We start from the raw sequence: 15129 nt of genomic DNA on the forward strand, positions 1-15129 counted from the left end.
TTTAGAAAGTGGTTTGTCATGTCAAGATAGGCTCTGAAATTTAACTTTATCTTTGTCATACTCGATACCACACGGGTGGAAAGATTAAATGAACATCTCATTAATACTAAACACGAACCTTATATTGATATGCAATGCAATTTATCAAAAATGTATTTCATATGTAATTTTTTTATTTGCTGCAGATAAAATTCTGATGCTATGTTCTCTTATTTTCTTCTTACCCCTTTTTTTTAAATTGTATAGGGTTATGGAACCCTTGGCTCTTCTGCATCTACTCCAGTTACAGGGCACAAACGGATGGTGATTCCTACTCAGCCACCTCTTACAGCTACTAAGAAGTCAGCAGCTAAACCACAGCCTTCTCCTCAGACCCAAGCCCAGCCACAGGCCTTTACACAGCCTCCAATAAGTCAGGTAGCTGCAACTCCTGTGCCAAAACCTCAGCCTGTTCCAGCCTCATATACTACAGCTTCAACTCCTACCAAGCCAACTTTTAATGTTCAAGTCAAGACAGCCCAGCCTAGTCCACAGTTCTTACCACCTAGTCACCAGCCAGTTCAAGGATTTAACCAGCCATATGTTCCCCAACAAGCTCGCTCCCCAGGACCGTCATACTATACTGCTGCACCTCGTGGACCAGATTTTTTATATCCTTCTCAGCAGGTTCGTTTACCTGAGCCAAGCTATGGATCTGTACCTCCTTCAGTTCGTTATCAAGATCCTTACTATTCTGGGGGACAGATGTATGAAGGAAGGTATGGACCAGAACCAGTCTATGTCAATCAGAATGTGTGGAAACCAGAGCCAGGATATCCTGTTTCCACTGGTGTTCAGTCTCCTTCTGGAACATACCAGCCTGCCAATATCAAGAAAACGTACATCACTGACCCAACCCCAGCAGCTCCTGTTCTGCAACCGAAGGTATTTGTTAATATTTTTTTGTCTGTTTGTTTTTGTTACAACGTTACTGTAACTGCATTGATAATTACATTGAGGTGAATCATTATGACAGCAAATCATATCATTTAGGTTTAACCTGCCTTATCGCTCTTACCTGTCTTGATTTGCAAACAGAAATGCTAGCTGCACCCTAGTCTGTCTGAGGATCATGGCTAGTCTAGTACCTGTGTTCATCTGAATGTTAATGGGGTATGCAAGACTCAGGTGGAAGGTGTTACTAGGAGCTTCCTCAGTTCTTATCACTGTGTCAGATTCTTCATATCTCACTTTGCTAATGGAGTAATTTTGTCTGTGGGCGCCACACACTGAACTGTTATTTCCTTACACAGATCTTTAGTATGGTTTTTGAAATGTTTTGTTGTGGTCTTGGTAGACTGTAGTCTGTTTTTATCACAAATGTAACTGTGTTTCTTGAACTGGTGTGATGAAATACAGACAGGGCATCTGCCTGCATCGTTGACCCCTGTTTTGGAATGGGCTTATGTCACTGGCTGTGCTGGCAGGAGGAGAATAAGGACTGCATAAAATTAGTGATGGCCAGCTTAACTTTCTTAGTGGAGGTTTTAGGTGAAACTTCATGCCTGTGCATCCTTTACTGGAGACCAGAGGCCCCCACAGATCATCTCAGGGCAAACAAGGTAGTGGTGATGACATCATTGCATTACCTGCTGCCGCAGCCAGATTATATGACCAATTACCATAAGTAAGATGACTCCTGGGCTCCACATTTGAAATTCCATACTGGATCCCTGACTTCCCAGGGATAATTCTGAGTTATGAGAATGTTGCCTTCCTTAAGAGTCAGGGGACCCACCCACTGAAATGTCATATCCAAGGGTAGTGTCCACTAGGATGATCCAGGGCTGGACAGGAATAGAAGCCAGGATGGGCAGCCAGAGACAGTGCAGGGTTAGGTGGGCAGAACAACATATGTATAAATATTTATGTATATCTACGTGTGTGTGTGTGTGTGTGTGTGTGTATATATATATATATATATATATATATATATAAAAACATTTTATTTTATTTTATTTGTATTTGCCTAACAGGACATAGAACCCCTTTTCAGCAGGTTCTTGGAGAAAAGCTCCGTAGTTAAAATAATACATGAAACAGAGTAATAAAGCAGAAACATAAAATTATACATAAAACAAAATCATAGCTATAAAAAGACAAAACCCAAATCCATATTACAGTAAAAGTAGCCCCATCATCTCCTGCAAAATAAAACCAGTCCATAGCTCTCAAACTGAAAAGAGACAGACTATGCTGCAATAAAAATTCAACTAAAAGCCATGCAGTTAAATGCACCCACACCAAAAAAGTCAAGAGAAAGCAGAAAAACAAGTTTGATTAAAAATCCTTCCTTGCAGCAACATAAAGTATACAGGGAAACTACTTGAGTAACACACGCAGATATCGCATCAGCAATACAACTTGATTGATGCAGTGTGATATGACAAAACTTGTGGAAGTTTAAGTTCCATGTGGTCATGTTGAATCGGGATTTCAGTGAATGATGATGTGGCATATGGGGGGGGGGATTCTTCAGACTAGGCCACCTGCTACACCTTCTATCTTGCTGCAGCCTTTCTTCATTTACTAGTTGTGTACCAATGATTATTTCATTTTAGGACAACAGATTGCTTTAAACCATCGAGTACTTGTTTTGGTAACTCTGTAGTGACATCAAATTACGGATAGAACTCTGAGGTACAAGTCTTCAAAATTATCAGTGTTTAAGATGACATGAAGACAATAAGAACTTATGTCTTCTCTAGTGAAGATAAAGATTTCTTTGAGACATTAATTTGTCTTTTTTGCAGTATTTTGCAATGGAAGGTTGTCCTTTCCAGTCATTTGGTTCACCACCAGAAAATGTTTCATTCACTGAAACATTAAAATTTCATTGGAGTGTAGGCCCCCCCCACCAGTTTTTCCAATTCCTTTCCCCCAAGGGCCCAAAAACAAGGTTTTTTTAAGGTGGGGTAAAATGAACCTTTTCCATTGGCCAATTAACCGGGGGGGGTTTTTTTTTTTTTTTTTTTTTTTTTTTTTTTTTGGCCCGGAAAAGCCCCAGATTTTAAAATTTTTTTAAAAAAAAAACCAAAAAAAAAAATTTAACCAAAAAAAAATAAGTAAAAAAAAAAAAAAAAAAAAAAAAAAAGAAACAGAAAAAAAAAAAAAAAAAAAAGAAATGTTAAGAAATAAAAATAAAAAAAAAAACAAAAAAAAAAAAAAAAAAAAAAAAAAAAAAAAAAAAAAAAAAAAAAAAAAAAAAAAAAAAAAAAAAAAAAAAAAAAAAAAAAAAAAAAAACAAAAAAAAAAAAAAAAAAAAAAAATTTTTTTTTTTTTTTTTTTTTATTTTATTTTTTTTTTTTTTTTTTTTTTTTTTTTTTTTTTTTTTTTTTTTTTTTTTTTTGTTTTTTTTTTTTTGTTTTTTTTTTTTTTTTTTTTTTTTTTTTTTTTTTTTTTTTTTTTTTTTTTTTTTTTTTTTTTTTTTTTTTTTTTTTTTTTTGCGCCCCCTTTCCTTGGTTTTTTTTTTTCCTTTTTTTTTTTGGAATCCCAACGGAACCGGGCTCAAGGGATAATTTTTAAAAATGCCAAGGTCCAGGACCCCAACCCAAACAAAACCCCCCCTTTACCACAATGTCTTTAACGTAAACCGGGGAGGACATGCAGTAACCAGAACATAAAAATAAAGAAATTTTAGGTAACAACTTGGTGTGTGGATAATTATAATAATTTAAAATTTTTTAAATAAAAATTTATTAATTATAAAAAATTCCTAAAATAACCTTTCGCTTTCTAAAAAGAAAGTTTCGTAGTTATTCTTACTGTATAATGCCGCAGGGTTGTTTGGTAAATATGGTAGAAAATTATACATCCTGCACATTAGAGGTTCTAGATTTAGCAAAACTGGTTCACATTTGTTTTTTGTCATAGCTGAATTTTAGACAGATTCTAAAAAATCTACAGTCTGTTTATCACAACAGATTCACGTGTAGAAAAGAACTAGTTTCAACAGTAAACAAGGTAGGATTGCTTATACTGAAATGTGTGTGGGATGCTAAAAATGCTGATTTAAGAGATGCCACATTTGGAGGCATTCTAAGAAAGTTGCTTGTTTAAGAAGAATTTGATAATGAAGACATGAGATGAAGACTCCTGAATACTCAACTCACAAAAAGTAGGGTCAGCCTATCGGTGATGCACCTAACTCTGAAAAAAGATAGACAAAAACAAAGGTTTCAGAAAAACATGTTGGATTACCTGCACTTCAGTTGTAGAAATATTTCACTGCTGTTAAGAAAACCTTGTTAATAGGAAAGGACCTCAGTGGAAGATTTTCATTAGCTAAACCTGTTATAATGAAAGCAGTCCAGTTATGTTACAAGAACAGCAGGAAAAAAAAGGTGGCAAAATATGGAGCAATTTAGTGTTTGTCTCACGGCATATCAGTTTTCGTGTGTTTCCAGATGGGGTACCTTTTTGTGGCATCTACACATCGTCCCTTTGTTGATATGGGACTTTGCAAGCTGCTGCATTTCTTCCCATATCCCAAACACAAACCATATGTGAATAGGCAGTCCCCCATGTTGCCCAGAGTTGCACATAGATTGTGTGAATTTTTTGAATGTTTTGCATATGGTTGGTGCCCTAATTAATTTCTCTGCCTTGCACTCATTGGTTGCCTGTATAGCTGTATATCTGGCTTCACTCAACATTGAATCAGGTTAAAGGGGCAATCAAAAAATGAACAGGAACATGTTTACAGGTATTTAAAGTGACTACTTGATAGTAATTTCTCCACCTGCCAAAACATTGCTGAAAACAAATAGGTGGTGCAAACTGTCAAGTTTTTCTCACTGGTCCTCTGGCTCAGTTGGACTTTCTTGGTCAACAAATGCTAATAAATAAGTAAATAAATGCATTAATTCATGCTGAAACCTCAAGGACAGACAAGACATCCCATCCTGGTAATTTAGCATCAGTTACAGGACCAGGTTTTAGTTAGCAGTTTATATCAGCCAAAGAGAACAATTTTTTCTAGACTATTTCTAGTGCCAGAAAAAGGTAGGTCAGTGCAATTTCTTGACTTCTTAGCTACAGATATATCTGTAAATGCAACAGATCATTTGGGAAGGCCCACTCCCTTAGTTTCTTAACTTTGAATTATCATGTTTCTTCCCTTTCCACTTAACCTAAAAAATGCACTTTATTCATCTGCTTTTACTGTATTTGTGTTTTGTCCTACTTTATTTTGTTTTTGCTGCTTGTTCTCAATTGCATTTATTCTGCAGCATTTATTACTGCTTATTAGTAGTCTGATTAAATTGTAATTGTTTTTCTAAGCCTTCTGGTTTAAGCACTTGGGCTTCAGGCCATTTGTTTTACATTAAGAAGGTTTGTGGTCTGCACTCTTGTGGCAGGAGAGGTAGCTTGCTTCCTTCTAAGTTGGGAATTGCTAGTTGAAAGCTTAGTGGCTGTTGTTCTAAAAGTGTCTTAGTTCTGGTTTAAGCACTTGGACTTCAGGCCAGTTATTTTACATTGAGAAGGTTTGTGGTCTGCACTGTTGTGAGAAGAGAGGGTAGATTCTGCCCTTCTGAGCTGGGAATTGCTGGTTGAAGGCTTATTGTGCCTGCTTATTTAACTTTTTCTTTCTGAAATTGGTTTGTCTTGTTTGTTGTATCATAGACTAGATTCAGACCTGCTAATTCTAGCTCTGTTTGTATAACTTGAGCACTTGTCCCGGTCATCTTTTTTGGAGAGGGTTCCCCCGCATCCTAGTGGCAGGTGTGTGCATTAGAAATGGTCTGATTGAAGACTGCTGGAACAGGGCTCGCTTTTGAGCTTTTAGTTATTTATTTATTCTATTTTACATTTGTTTACCAGGGAGGTCCAACTGCTGATTGTCTTCATTATTATTGAGAGTAACAAGGCCTCCTGACCTTCTGTAGTACGAGTGATTGGGTAATAGCAGGGGCTGAGTAGTAATTTGATCTTCCAACTCTTCCATTTTTACTGCTATATAAACCCTGTGTCTTATAAAGGTTGTGCTTATATTGCTCAGGCTCTGGATTGCATTGCATAAGTGGAAATTCCTTAAGATTCCAAGAGCAGGATAAGTTATTTTTTACACTTATTTCACTGAACTGCACTTCTGAAACGCTTATAATTGTGCTATACAGTTGATCTACTACATTTTGCACTGTTATAAAGCTTTGTTTTGTTTCACTGCATTTATGTACTGTTTTATACTATTTTAACTGTATTTTTCATTGCTAATTGCATGTTTACTGAATTACTTAACTGTAAACTGCTTTTTCATACTGAGAGTTGTATTTTCTCTTTGTGAGTGCTCTATCCAAGCTTTTCTGTGCATTTTTGATAATTGGTGAAAAGTAAACTGACTCTCTGCAACAAACACTGATCCTGGTACCACAACAAGTCGACCAAAGACACAAATCGGAGTACGTGAAATAATTTATTAAAGTGTACGAAGAAATAAAATCCACTTTTGTCAGGGCAATCTCCCAACTTCCTCAGAACAAACATGGGCATAGCAGCTTAACACGTGTCTTATATAGTTAATTAATTAATTAATTAAGCATATGATGCACAAGTTAATTAATCCATGGAATTAAAATAAAATAATATAATATAATGTAATGTAATGTAATACGAACATAAACACTGAACCATACAATAAACACTAAAAATAAAATGCTAATAAATAAATAGCTAAGTGAGTAAATCCCAGCTTCATACTTTAAATATAATGAAAAATATATATTGTTTAGCTTGATTAAACAGCTGTTAACAACTATTCATAACATTTTCCCATCTAATTATCAGATATCACTTCATCAACTAACAATCTAAACAAGCAAATAAATAAATGAATAAATAAATAAATGTGTAGATGAATAAAAAAATAAATAAATAATTAAATAAGTAAATAAGTAAGTAAATAAAACTACTAACAACCTACCAACTATAATTTCATATATACTAAAAAATTCATTATAAAATATATAAAATACATATACATAGAAAAATGTATATATATAAACAGATATATGTTATTTATAAAAAGTGTAAATAAATATACATATGAATAAATATTAGTAAATCTAATAATAATAGTAGTAGTTCTGTAAGTAACTATGTAAGTTTATTTATTTGTCTATAAAATTCAGCTTGTGTCGAATCACTGCTCAAGTAGTACATGTGATAATACTAATAATAATAAATAATTAACTCTACAGGGAAAAAATACATATATATATATATATATATATATATATATATATATATACACACACACATACATATGTATACATATATGTATATACATATATATATAAATATATCCAACTGTTATTCAAAAAATATAACAGTAATATAACAATATAACAATATAATAATGATAAAAATATATGAATATATAGATACACCCTCTTCTAACAGCACAACTAATATAAACAAATTCTGGTGAACTTTGAATTAGTGCCAGGAAATTAATGCCAGAAAATTATTGCCAAGAAATTGCCGTTATTATCATTAGTAATATTCCCTAATATACCAAACATCTATTTTCATTGCTTTACCTATCTGTTTAGGTTTTTCAGTCTAAGAATACACATAATTGAACACATTTCATTAAGACCAGGGTATTGGCAGGCATTCACTCTAAGTTGCCAAAGTAATTCTATTCTCTCCAATTTTAGTGACTCAGGACCACCTCTTCCATCATTAAATAATTGATCAATGACTCTGAATTTGAATTCATGCCCCTCGAAGTCACTTGCATGTCTAGCAAATGCATTTTCCAATTTCTTCTTACTTATACAATATGTATGCTCATAGATCCTCGCTTCAGCTTTCTGTCAGTTTTACCTATATAGAAAGCTGGGCATGATGTACATTTAGCCAGGTAAACAACTTGTTTGCTGTAACAATTAAATTTCTCCTTGGTAGTGTATTTGTTATTACGTATCATAAAGTTACTTCCAGTGTCAATATATTTACGCATCCGACACATATTACACTTATGCATACCCTTCCTGTTAACAAATGGTCTAGGGTTAGCCTCTAAAATGTTCTTCAGGTTAATACCTCGCCTGAAAGTTATTCCGGGTACTGTGGGAAGTAACAGTCTAAGTTGGCTATCTCTCATCAAAATATCCCAATTTTTCACAGTGGTGTTTGTAACTTGATAGGAATCAATGTTAAACGTACAAATAAAGCTACAGGGGTTGAAAACTTTAGTTTTTGAACATATCAATGGTCTACTTGCTTTACTATTATTTAAAATTGGGGTATAAACATCTAACTCTCTTTTATACTGAACTTCTCTAATGATGTCATGTACAAAGTTATCCGGGTACCCTCTCTCTCTCTAAAGAACAATTTCAATAATTTACATTCATCCTGAAATTCGATGTCCTTGGTAATCATCCTGGCTGCTCTTACAACCTGGCCTTTGACAACTGATTTTTTCTGATGTATAGGGTGGCAACTGATAAAATGTAAAAACATATTAGAATATGTGTCTTTACGAAAGATTCTAGAAACAAATTTCTTTTCATGGTGATCTTTACATAGTTCTACATCCAGGTATGTTATCCTATTTGTACTATAATTAAAAGTAAATTGTAAAAATTCAGTACTAGAATTAAACATATCTAATAAATGTTCTACTTCATTTAAATTACCTTGGAATAGGATAAAGATGTCATCCAAGAATCAGGTGTAGAACCGAATCTGATCTTTACACAATGGATTTTTTAACACATATTCCCTCTCCCAGTAAGCCATAACCAAATTAGCCAGGCTGGCACAGGGGGAGCCCATTGCTACCATGACTTTTTGATGGTAAATTTCATCATTGAAAAGAACATAATTGTACGATAGTACTGTATCAATCAGTTCCCCTACAAGTTGTATCTCTTGTATAGGGGCATCAAAAATTTTTAGCATTTGTACAACCCACTCTATTCCTACACTATGTGGTATTGATGAATATAAATCCTTCACATCAATAGTTACGAAAAAGGTATCATCACTAAACTCCAGTTTGTTAATATTCTCTAGAAATGACCAAGAATCCTTGGATATTTGTGTTTCAAGTTTTTCTTTAGAATGTTATCAACTACTTTGGCAGACGTGTAAGTAATACTATTCCTGCCATCCACTAGTGGTCGCATAGGTGGATTATCTATGCATTTGTGAACCATTGGAATTCCAAATAACTTCGGAATTCGAGGAGCAGGTTGGGTTAGGTAATTATACATTGATTTATCAATTCTTGCCTCTATGTATAGTTCTTCAATAAAGGCTGTAACTTTCCTATAGGCACCATACATCTCATCTGGAGTTTAGTGATGATACCTTTTTCATAACTATTGATGAGAGAGAGGGTACCCGGATAACTTTGTACATGACATCATTAGAGAAGTTCAGTATAAAAGAGAGTTAGGTGTTTATACCCCAATTTTAAATAATAGTAAAGCAAGTAGACCATTGATATGTTCAAAAACTAAAGTTTTCAACCCCTGTAGCTTTATTTGTACGTTTAACATTGATTCCTATCAAGTTACAAACACCGCTGTGAAAAATTGGGATATTTTGATGAGAGATAGCCAACTTAGACTGTTACTTCCCACAGTACCCGGAATAACTTTCAGGCGAGGTGTTAACCTGAAGAACATTTTAGAGGCTAACCCTAGACCATTTGTTAACAGGAAGGGTATGCATAAGTGTAATATGTGTCGGATGTGTAAATATATAGACACTTTTATGATACGTAATAACAAATACACTACCAAGGAGAAGTTTCATTGTAACAGCAAACAAGTTGTTTACCTGGCTAAATGTACATCTTGCCCAGCTTTCTATATAGGTAAAACTGACAGAAAGCTGGGCGAAAGGATCTATGAGCATACATATTGTATAAGTAAGAAGAAATTGGAAAATGCACTTGCTAGACATGCAAGTGACTTCGAGGGGCATGAATTCAAATTCAGAGTCATTGATCAATTATTTAATGATGGAAGAGGTGGTCCTGAGTCACTAAAATTGGAGAGAATAGAATTACTTTGGCAACTTAGAGTGAATGCCTGCCAATACCCTGGTCTTAATGAAATGTGTTCAATTATGTGTATTCTTAGACTGAAAAACCTAAACAGATAGGTAAAGCAATGAAAATAGATGTTTGGTATATTAGGGAATATTACTAATGATAATAACGACAATTTCTTGGCAATAATTTTCTGGCATTAATTTCCTGGCACTAATTCAAAGTTCACCAGAATTCGTTTATATTAGTTGTGCTGTTAGAAGAGGGTGTCTATATATTCATATATTTTTATCATTATTATATTGTTATATTATTGTTATATTTTTTGAATAACAGTTGGATGTATTTATATATGTATGTATGTATATATATATATATATATATATATATATATATATATATATATGTATACATATGTATGTGTGTATGTATATATATATATATATATATATATATATACATATATATATATATATATGTATTTTCCTGTAGAGTTAATTATTTATTATTATTAGTATTATCACATGTACTACTTGAGCAGTGATTCGACACAAGCTGAATTTTATAGACAAATAAATAAACTTACATAGTTACTTACAACTGAACTACTATTATTATTAGATTTACTAATATTTATTCATATGTATATTTATTTACACTTTTTATAAATAACATATATCTGTTTATATATATACATTTTTCTATGTATATGTATTTTATATATTTTATAATGAATTTTTTAGTATATATGAAATTATAGTTGGTAGGTTGTTAGTAGGTTTATTTACTTACTTACTTATTTACTTATTTAATTATTTTTTTTTTTTTTTATTCATCTACACATTTATTTATTCATTTATTTATTTGCTTGTTTAGATTGTTAGTTGATGAAGTGATATCTGATAATTAGATGGGAAAATGTTATGAATAGTTGTTAACAGCTGTTTAATCAAGCTAAACAATATATATTTTTCATTATATTTAAAGTATGAAGCTGGGATTTACTCACTTAGCTATTTATTTATTAGCATTTTATTTTTAGTGTTTATTGTATGGTTCAGTGTTTATGTTCGTATTACATTACATTACATTATATTATATTATTTTATTTTAATTCCATGGATTAATTAACTTGTGCATCATATGCTTAATTAATTAATTAATTAACTATATAAGACACGTGTTGTTGCTATGCCCATGTTTGTTCTGAGGAAGTTGGGAGATTGCTCCTGACGAAAAGTGGATTTTATTTCTTCGTACACTTTAATAAATTATTTCACGTATTCTGATTTGTGTCTTTGGTCGACTTGTTGTGGTACCAGGATCCGTGTTTGTTGCAGAGAGTCATTTTTGATAATTGTCTGTTTACAGTTAAAAGCATTCTCTAGAGTCTGCTCCTTGATCTGTTTAAAACTTTCATTTAGTGGCTACAGCTAGGAACTGTAATTTTTCCACCCACCCTCCCTAGTGTTGTGTGTTCTTATACTTGATGGCTTTGCAGTTGCCTGCCCATACTGTATATTTGATCTGTGACACTCCTCCCAGTCTAGTGTCATTAGTTCACTCAATCTAATAGAGAACATTTGTGAAGGCCAACCCACTCAGATTCTTAACGTTGAATTAACTTCTGTTCCAGCTTTCTCCATTTCCACTTTTACTGGAAAAAATTCTAAGCTTGCTTCCCTCCTTTCCTATGGCAGGCCTTGTCCAGATACGGATTTGCTGTGTCCAGGACTGTTTGTGAGCTCATAAGCCCCCCCCCACCCCCACTTAAGTGGGATTAAACCATTCCTGGTGCCATAAAGTCTGTTCTTCAAAATTTCCCTTGCAACTAGCCAGGTTTTTAGTTTTAGCACTCAAATCTGTTTCGTTGAGCACAGCACTTGTTCAGAACTCATTGTAAGCACTAAATAAGTTAAAAATTACTACAGCACTCAACTTTCCTCACTTGTCTAGAGGAAAACAGTTTTTAGTACTTAATAAATAAGAACCTATTCAGGCATGTCTAAAGGTCAGCTTCCGGTGTTTTCTCCTGTCTACCTGATGAATCTGGGCATCTTGGGACAATGCAGCAATTGCCTCATGTACACAGACAACCCTCTCCTCCTACTACCCAACACTACGACCTGTGAGAGATGCACTTATATAGCCAAACTGGAAGCAAAGCTCTCTTCACCAAAGACTGGCCTAGACAGTCAAGAGGAGAAGGTAAACACTTGCACCGCACCACACTCATCACATAGTCCCTCAAAACCTACACCACCAAAACACACACACACAAGCACAAAACACACACCTACATTTGCGGAGGCTCTCAGTACAAATCTGCCCAAACAACAGAGACCTCCAAAGCAGAAATGCAAGCAGCCTCCACCCCCCAACACAACCCAAATGACACATAGCCCACATACTCAGTGTGCCACTCAACTACAGCCCATAAGGCATAACGTACCCAACACTCTAGTCATAGATGACTCTATAGTCAGGCACACTGATGTTCCACTCACCAGGCTAAACAAGGAAAAAGTTACTCTCAGCTGCCTGCCAGGTGCCAGGATTCGCCACATAACGCATGCACTCAGGTCACTCCACAAGTGCAGATATGACTCTGTCATTGTCCATGTTGGTGTGAATGACCTGAGACGTACCTCTCTGGACTACATGAAAAGAGACATGGAGGAGCTCTCCGATCTTGTAGCCCAGGCAGGTGTGACCCTAGCCGTGAGTAGCATCCTGCTATCACCCAGAATGATACCACAGTACAAGGACAAAATGATTGACTTTAACAATTGACTAAGCTTCTGGTGTCATTCTAAGGGAATCCAGTATCTGTCTGCCTGGGATGACATGATCGACAGACCACACTGCTTTGCCAGAGATGGCCTGCACCTGTCGCCCTTGGGATTCCGGATACTGGCAAAGGCTCTTGCCACCCCATGTAGTGCCTTTTTTAGGCAAGGTTCAAATGACAAATTCACCACCATAACAGGTACAAGCAAGCAAAATCTGAGGATAATGCTACTCAATGCTAGAAGTCTAAACCTCAAAATGCACTCACTCGAGGCACTCCTTAAAATGGGGAACATTGATAACAGGTACAAGCAAGCAAAATCTGAGGGTAATGCTACTCAATGCTAGATGTGTAAACCTCAAAATGCACTCACTCGAGGCACTCCTTAAAATGGGGAACATTGACATCTGTGCAGTGACAGAGACTGGTTCAAAGCTCCAGAGAGCACCCCTGCATTACCAGGCTATAATTCATACCACACCTTTTGGCCACCAAACCCAGACCGAAATACTAAAGGTGGAGGCATGTCCATATTCATTAAGGATATCCACACCTCCAAGCTAGTTGCTCAGCATAATGCATCCGAGATTATGCAAGTTCAACTAACTCTGGGCAAAATCGCAATCCAGATTGTAGCTTACTACAGACCCCCCACCATGCCCCTGGATTCCCACTCCTCTTTTCTTGATACACTGGAAAAGATTAAGGTACAACCCAACATTCTAATAATTGGTGATTTCAACTACCCTACCATTAACTGGGAAAACTACTCATGTACCAACTCTTTTGCTCAACGTTTTCTGGAAATTATCAATTCCAACGCCTTGGATCAACTTATCCACACCCCACCCGGGGCAGCAATATCCTAGACCTGGTCATCACCAACATGGGTGACCGGTGTTCCACACCAGAGGTCAGCTCCTCGTTGGTCAGATCCGACCACAAGCTAATCACCCTAGACATCCACATCCTGCTCCCACCCCCATTAGGAAAACAACCATAAAAAATGTCTCCAAAGCCAACTTCATGCTTCTTAAGACAGAAGTGGCAAACTTCACAACACCCATGCAGATGGACAATAGAGGTACGACTGCTGAATCCTACACAAATGCACTTTATAAGCACTTACACGAGTGCATGGATCGTGCTATCCCTAACAGAACCAAGATGCTATCCTCCAAAAAATGGAAGACAATCTGGTGGTCTTCTGCCATAAACAAACTCTACAGCAGAAGAAAGAAACTGTTGCAAAAAAGAGTAAAATCCCACGATTGGAGGAACTCCCTGGTCAGCCTCAGTAAGAAGCTGAGAGCCCTCATAAAATCCTCCAAAGCTGGTTATGAAAACAAAATTGCCACTGATTCTAAAGACAACCACAAAGTATTCTATAACTATGTCAAGAATCTCAATGGCAACACTCATCTGCTCTGAGTTACAGCACAGTGACACTAAATATACAGAACCAACTAATATTGCCAACATCCTGGCAGATAGGTTCAGTGCTAACTTTACCCCCCTCTCAGCCCCTAAAGGGCCCATCTTTATACTGGAAGAATGCAAAGTTCAGCTGCACAGGTAAAAACCTCACTCTCCAAAGCCAAGAACACAGCATCCATGGTACCTAACAACATCCCAGGCTGCCTTCTGCATAAACTACAGAAAGAACTGGCACCCCACCTAAGTACCATATTCAATCATAGCCTCACCTCAGGCTTTGTGCCTACTGAATGGCGCACCGTGACAGTTATCCCACTCCACAATGGGGGGGGGGTACAACAGACCCCGGGAACTACCGCCCCATTAGCCTGACGAGCCTGGTCTGCAAGGATATGGAACGTATCGTCATGGAACTTATAAACAAAGAATTGGAGATCTCCAAACTCTCGACCCCACACAGTTTGTGTTTGTAAAAGGCAGATCACGTCTCCTAAACCTGATAGACTTCTTTGAAGTAGTCACCAAAGCCATAGATGAGGGCATACCTCTCAACCTGGAAACATCAAAAATCTGGACAAGGCCCATGAAAAAAAGGTACAAATCTGTACGCTGATTAACATAGAATTTGCATACGTAATTATGTAACCCCGCCCACTCCAGTGGAATTTTGGGATGCCAACTTTCAAATGCAAACTGAAGAATAGACAACGAAAATATGACACCAGAATCCCCCTGCAACCATTCCAGTGTCCCAATACCTGGCTATTTTGTCCCATTTACCATAAACACTAATGTGTGCATATGCATACTGCTTTACTTCTACAATGATTTGGACTTTATGTTTACATTT

The 15129-nt window shown here is 35.8% G+C and overlaps 1 protein-coding gene across 5 annotated transcripts in view; it reads left to right on the plus strand.

The window, feature by feature from the left end:
• Nucleotides 1-15129, plus strand: part of LOC122800880 (LIM domain containing preferred translocation partner in lipoma) — a 3822027-nt gene that overhangs the window by 2425358 nt on the left and 1381540 nt on the right. For all 5 annotated transcript variants that reach the window (XM_044070213.1, XM_044070214.1, XM_044070215.1 and 2 more), the window contains one exon: nucleotides 247-924. In XM_044070213.1, the coding sequence (XP_043926148.1) occupies nucleotides 247-924 (678 nt within the window). The remainder of the gene's footprint in view (nucleotides 1-246; nucleotides 925-15129) is intronic.

Source organism: Protopterus annectens, chromosome 4.part1, assembly GCF_019279795.1.
Source record: "Protopterus annectens isolate FY-2018-M chromosome 4.part1, PAN1.0, whole genome shotgun sequence".
Lineage (NCBI taxonomy): Eukaryota > Metazoa > Chordata > Ceratodontiformes > Protopteridae > Protopterus > Protopterus annectens.